The 6,000-nt window shown below is 48.5% G+C and overlaps 1 protein-coding gene across 4 annotated transcripts in view; it reads left to right on the top strand.

Moving 5' to 3' along the window:
- Nucleotides 1–218: 218 nt before the first annotated feature.
- Nucleotides 219–6,000, top strand: part of RNF38 (ring finger protein 38) — a 133,971-nt gene continuing 128,189 nt past the window's right edge. The window contains exon 1 of one of the 4 annotated variants that reach the window (XM_069775931.1): nt 219–977. In XM_069775931.1, coding sequence (XP_069632032.1) covers nt 476–977 — 502 coding nt within the window. In that variant the 5' untranslated portion in view covers nt 219–475. The remainder of the gene's footprint in view (nt 978–6,000) is intronic. The other 3 variants (XM_069775932.1, XM_069775930.1, XM_069775936.1) reach the window with 3 other exon arrangements.

Genomic DNA, 6,000 nt, shown 5'->3' with positions numbered 1-6,000 from the left:
GATCGCGGCGCGCGCCCCACTCCCCCTGCCCCGCCTGGCCGAAGGGGCGGCGGGGGCACCGCCACAATAAAGGGCGGGTGGCTCCCGCGCTCGTGTGCTCGCCGCGGGTCGTCGCGCTTTGCGGCACCGCTGTTGCGAGCGGGCTCGGCCCCACGGGAGCCGAGCGGCCTCGTGCAGGCTCCGGGCCGCCGGCGGCGGGCTGAGCGCTCCCGGCCGCTGGGGCGGAGGAAGGGAGGGAGGTAGGAAGCAGGCAGGCAGGCGAGGAGACTTCTTCCTCGGCAGCGAGTCGGGTGGCGCCGGTAGCTTTTCCCCCGGGGCAGGCGGCGTGCCTCCGCTGCCCGGCTGAGGGCTGCGCCCCAGCCGGAGGCTCCCCATGGCGCCCACGTGCCCCCGCTGGCGCTGACCGCTCCTCCGTCTCCGCGGCGGTGCTGCTCTGGGGAAGGCGGGCGCCGCCGGCTGGCCGGAGCGGGGAGCGATGCCGGTCGCCGCCCGCTCAGCGCCCCGCGGAGCGCAGTCCGACGCCCGCTTCCTCGCCCCCGCCCGCCGGCGGGAGAGCGGCGGCGAGCGGCCCCAGCCCCTCCGCCAGGCCGGCGAGGCGGACCGGCACGGCAGATGGGTGGTTTCTTCCGCCGCCCCCTTCCTGCCTTCCTTCTCCTCCCCTCCGCCGCCCCCCATCTCCTCCGCTGCCTCCTCCCCCGCTGCCGAGGCCGCCGCCGCCGCCTCCGCCTCCCCCTCGGCTGCCTGCCTCCTCCCGGCACCCCCCCGCACCCGCGCTCGCTCCCGCTGCGGCTTCCCCGGACTCGCCATGAGCGGCGGTGCCGCTCGCTTGCCGCCGCCCCCCGCCCTCTGCCCGCCACCGCCGCCACCCCTCCACGGGCCCAGCCTGCCGGAGCCAGGAGCACGCAGCCAGGGCCGGGGTAGCCCCGCCGGCCACGGCGCACCCCGCACCGCCCCGGGCGCCAGAGGCCCGCCACCAGGTGAGCGGGAAGGGGGCCCCGCGGGAGGGGGAGTAGTTCGGGGCGTTTCGCCCCCGCCCGGCAGCGCAGCCGTCCCAGAGGGCCTGGAAGTTGTCCTCCGCAGCGCCCGAAGTCGCGGCCGCCCCGGGGGGTCCGTCCCCCGGTGGGGGGTGAGCAGTGGTACAGGACAGAGGAGAAACTCCCGCTGGCCGCAGCAGAGCGGGGGCTGCCGACAGGCCGTGCGTCGCCCGGCCAGCCGCGGGTGCAGGGAGCCCGCTGCGCGTCGGTGGCCGGCGCGGCGACGGCTTTTTTCCTCGCTGGTTGGGATGCAACGTTGCGAAGCGCGGGCGGCCGGCGGTTGCTGGGGCTGTTCGCCTCCGGTCGTCGTACCGCTGCCAGCCCTTCCCCGCCCTGCACCCCCGTCTGTCGGCCGGCGGTGCAGCCGGAGGGGTTGCGCTGCGCGGGGCGTCGGTGCTTGCTCTTCCTCGCGGCGGCGGCCGCGTCTCATGCGAGGCTTTGGTGTGGCGTGCCCTCGGCAGCACCGGGGCCTGGCCGGCCCTGCCCGCACTCCCTCCTCCCTGCCGCGGCCCGCAGCTTCTGCCCTCGCCCGCTGTGCCGCGCTCCTGAAAGTTTTTGGGGGGGGGCGGGATGTGTGCGTGTCCCTGAATCAGGCTCTGCCCCTCGGCAGCGGGCTGCCGGTAGCTGTGGGGATCCACGGTTTACAGTGGCACGCCAGCTGAGGTTCCTGCATGTAGCTCCGAAGTGCTTTGAAAGTCAGACTGCCTCTGTGGGAACCCCGGTTGAGGGGTCCCTTTGGGGCCCTCAACACCTGCCCTTTAAATGTGTTCTTGAGTTTTCTGTTAGAAACTGCCTCTGCTGCAGGATCTCTCTGAGGGGCTGGTTTGGGGCATGTGGTTCACTTGTCCTGGAGCCACAATCTTTTCATGGCTGAGGTCTCAACACGTGTGTTGATGTGCTTGTTGTCAAACACCAGAGCCGCTTCCAAGACTGCACTGGAGTTTCCCACATGCTTAAATTTAAATGAGTGTCTCTGTGCTCTCAGGACTGGGGCCTTAGATGTTTTCCTAGGTTGTTGTTTGTGGATTGCAGCAAGAATTAAACTGTTTATATATATATGAAGTTAGTAATCAGGAAGTGGTATGGGAGAATGACAGAAAACAAGACATCATTTTTTGGGCCTGGAGGGTGAAGAAATGAGATACCTATTTTTCTTAGAATGTTTTTTTAGTGGTGGTCATGTCTTGGGGCCTTACGTGGATGATTTATAGGAGTTTGCAGTATGGGTGTTTATACTGATGGAAATGTGGCTCTGAAATGAAGTAGGTTTTATAGACCTCTTATAGACCTACCTATATTATAGTAGGTTTTATAGTTCCTCTTGAAATTTGTTGTTGACAGCATATGGAAGGATTACCATGCAGAAAGATGAGGAAGAACTCAAATTTTACCCTTGAATTGTATTACATAGCTCAAAACCAGCTTTTCCTGTGTGCTGAGACCACAGAGCACACGGGGAAGATCAGTCCCTCCTGTGTCAGTACTTGGGCCTTCCAAATAAAATACATAGGAGAAAAATATTCTTCCAGTATAGGTGATCTGGAAATGGAGGTTTTACCTGATGAAACTGTATTTCAACTTCTTGTTTTAAAATTGATTGGACATTCTTGTGTAGACAATGACCTTATCTTAAAGCCTGACCTCAAAACGTTTCCTAACCTTCCCACGGTCTTAAAAGTTCAATAGACAAATTGACCTAGTATGCTACTATTGGGAGATAAAAGCTTTTGTATTTCCCATGATTTGGAAAATCTTTGTGGAGAAAAGAACTATAACCCTTATGTAATGAATTCATCATAGGCCTAATGTACAAAGACCTTACTATTGGATTAGGGAATGCTGAGCTTTTTCTTCTCCAAAAAGGAAAAGAGTTTTTTGGTTTGTCCTGAAGTTTTGGTGTTCACTAGCACAAATCCTGTGCTTAAAAGTCCTGTGCTTAACGGTAACTGGAATAGTAAGAAGAAGTTTGCTCAAAAGAGCTTTTGCAGATGCCCAAGTTAAATGATTAAGTTTTACAATATACTTAAGTCATTGTAGCAGGTGAATGTGTTTGTGATCTCAAAAATGCATAAAATGTTTTTATGTGGTATGATCTCTGGTTCATCTTCTAATTTTGAGGTAAGTGTCATAATTTACAGACAAATACAGGATTTTTCCAGATTAGGGATGAGAAATGTTGTGGGTTTTTTCCTCCAAAGGGAAAGACTGTTACTCTGACATTGTGAAAATCTGCCAAATATTTGCCACCAGCGGAAAAAATGCACTGAACTCTGGCATCAGAGCTGAACTTGGATTGTTTTGCTGTGCATCCTCTTAGTTGTGCTCTTGAAAGCAGTAGTTTCCTGTTGGTGGTCCTAATATATTAACTTTTGATAAAAAACTGTATTGTGATCTGGTCTTCAAATTAGGGGTTAGTGAAATTACTGTAGTTTATAAGCAAGGTTGAGAGAATGTTTACTATTTCTTTTCCCCCAGCAGAAGAATGTTTAGCAATGGCTGGTTCTTCTTTTTTTGTTATTGTTGTTTCTTCTGTGTTTTTCTCCCAAACAGCATATGTCAGCAGAAGAGAAACTCTCTATTCATGGCTGTCAAATTAGTGAAAGAATATTGGACCAGAAAATGCTGCACTGAAGAGCTGATTCTTTGTTTCATTCAGGAAATTGATCCTGATCTTAAAGGCACTTCACCTTCCGTAAAGTTCTTTGCCTCCATTGGGGTATATGCATCTCCTCAGTAAAAAAGAGAAACCCACCTAGAGGCAAGACTGTCAGTTAGGAAAAGAAAAGTGTGTCTGCAGAAGAAATTCTTAGACCTTTTCAGCTTCACTTTTTTTGTAAGGTCTGTATTAACATTCTCAGGTTTTGCAGCATTTGGAAAGAAAAGATGGCTCTTGAAGGCTGCGGTATACTTAAGATGGCTCTTGAAGGCTGCGGTATACTTAAGATACTAGTGTAAGCAGCTTTTCTCTTAAACATCTTTGTTATGCACATCAGCTATTTGGATGTCATCTGATAAATTTTGCTAAATTTAATTAATATTGCTTGCCCTCCTTATGTTGCAAAGTCTTTACTTAGAATAACTTTAAAATTACTAAGATGCACATGAGGCTAAGTGATATCAGAAAATATTGTTAAGAGGAGTAATGAGAGATGCTTATTTAGTCAGATAACTAGGCATCTGCTAAGCGTTTTGGTTTGGAGAAGCTGAAACTGCTGATGAAAGGATCAGTGCCAGTTTTCAAACATATGCATAACTGCGGAATGTGAGGGGATGGTCTTGCTTGTAAAGATAGTACTAAAGTGCTGATTAAGTGCAGTAGAAAGCTGTTTGAATTCATAGGGATTCTGCCTAATGCTGTATATGCTATGCAGTTGTAATGTAAGTACTAAAACTCCTTGTATGTTCATATCGACACATGTAAGCTTTTGTGCTTTTAGCAGTTGTCCATAGTTATACCATCTATGCGTGGTATGTGTGGTTTTGTTCTCAAACTGGAAAGCAGTTACTGTGGCTTTACAGTGAGTGTCATATTTAATTCTGGTGTGCCTGGAGATAGATGCGAGTGTTCTGATTTATGTCACGGTGATGCCTTCACAGCTTTATAACTGTGTAAAATAAAGCAAGATGGAAAGATAACTTCTTAGTAAAAACAACTGAAGCACATTCAGTATGTGGATGATTTTCAAGAGTTGCAATTGATTTTGATAGATTAAAAACAAGCAAACAAAAAAGCTCCCAAACTGGAAACTAGTATTGCAGCACTGTTATTTTAATTCAGTTAAAGTGCAATGTTCCTAAGTAAAGAAGTGGCTTGGTGGTACCTCTTGGTTAGAATTACTACAATATTGTAAACCTGTTACTGTGTATGTTTATTGGGTAGAACTAATCTCTTTTGGATGCTAGATTATAATTACCTTTAGTATCTCAGGATTGTTTATTATAATGTTGGTGTGTTGGTTTTGCTAGTTTTGAATTATAAAGGAAGACAGAAGGCTTTGTTTTTTACATAAAGTAGTTGTACTCTGAATAGATTCTAGTAATCATGGAATTAATGTTAGCAGACATACATTGAATGTTTATTTCAAGAAGTTAGTTACAAAAGAAATTACTTGCATATTTATGGGATTAATTTGGGAAATAATTGTTAGGGAAGTATATTTGCATTTATTTTCAGATAACATACATTTGTTTTAAGTCATTCTTTGTGACTACTCTATCGCTTTATTTTTTATTTCACTTTGACTTTCTTTATGTCATGGTTTAACCCCAGCCAGCAACTAGGAACCACACAGCCACTTGCTCACTCCTTGCCCTCCCCTGGTGGGTTAGGGAGGAGAATTGGAAAAAAAAGTAAAGCTCGTGTGTTGAGATGAGAATGATTTAATAACTGAAGTAAAATAAAATATAATACTAACAATGATAACAATATAATAATAATAATAACAATAATTGAAAAGGAATATGATGTAAAAAAAGAAAAGTGATGCGCAATGCAGTTCCTCACCACCTGCTGACCAATGCTCGAGCAGCGATCCCCCCTCCTGGCCAGCTCCCTGCAGTTTATATACTGAGCATGATGTTCTGTGGTATGCAATATCCCTTTGGCTAGTTTGGATCAGCTGTCCTGACCGTGCTCCCTCCCAGCTTCTTAATTTAGGATAAGCGCTACTTAGCAACAACTAAAACATCAGTGCGTTATCAATATTATTCTCACACTAAATGCAAAACACACTGTACCAGCTACTAAGAAAATTAATTGTGTCCCAGCCAAAACCAGGACACTTTGGTAAATTAATATGTAGTTCTTATATGAACTGGAAACAATACTTTTATGGTCTGAAATTGTTCTATGCCATAAATGCACTCTATGAAGTTATTTTGGAGGTATGCTTTTTAGGTGCCAGCACCAACCAGCTCAAGTGAATGCTAGCAAATGTTGATATTTTCCCCCTGACATAAGTATTTA

Source organism: Haliaeetus albicilla, chromosome Z, assembly GCF_947461875.1.
Source record: "Haliaeetus albicilla chromosome Z, bHalAlb1.1, whole genome shotgun sequence".
In the NCBI taxonomy this organism is placed as follows: Eukaryota; Metazoa; Chordata; class Aves; order Accipitriformes; family Accipitridae; genus Haliaeetus; species Haliaeetus albicilla.
Note: the sequence above shows the minus strand (reverse complement) of the source record. Positions and strands in the feature narration are given on the sequence as shown.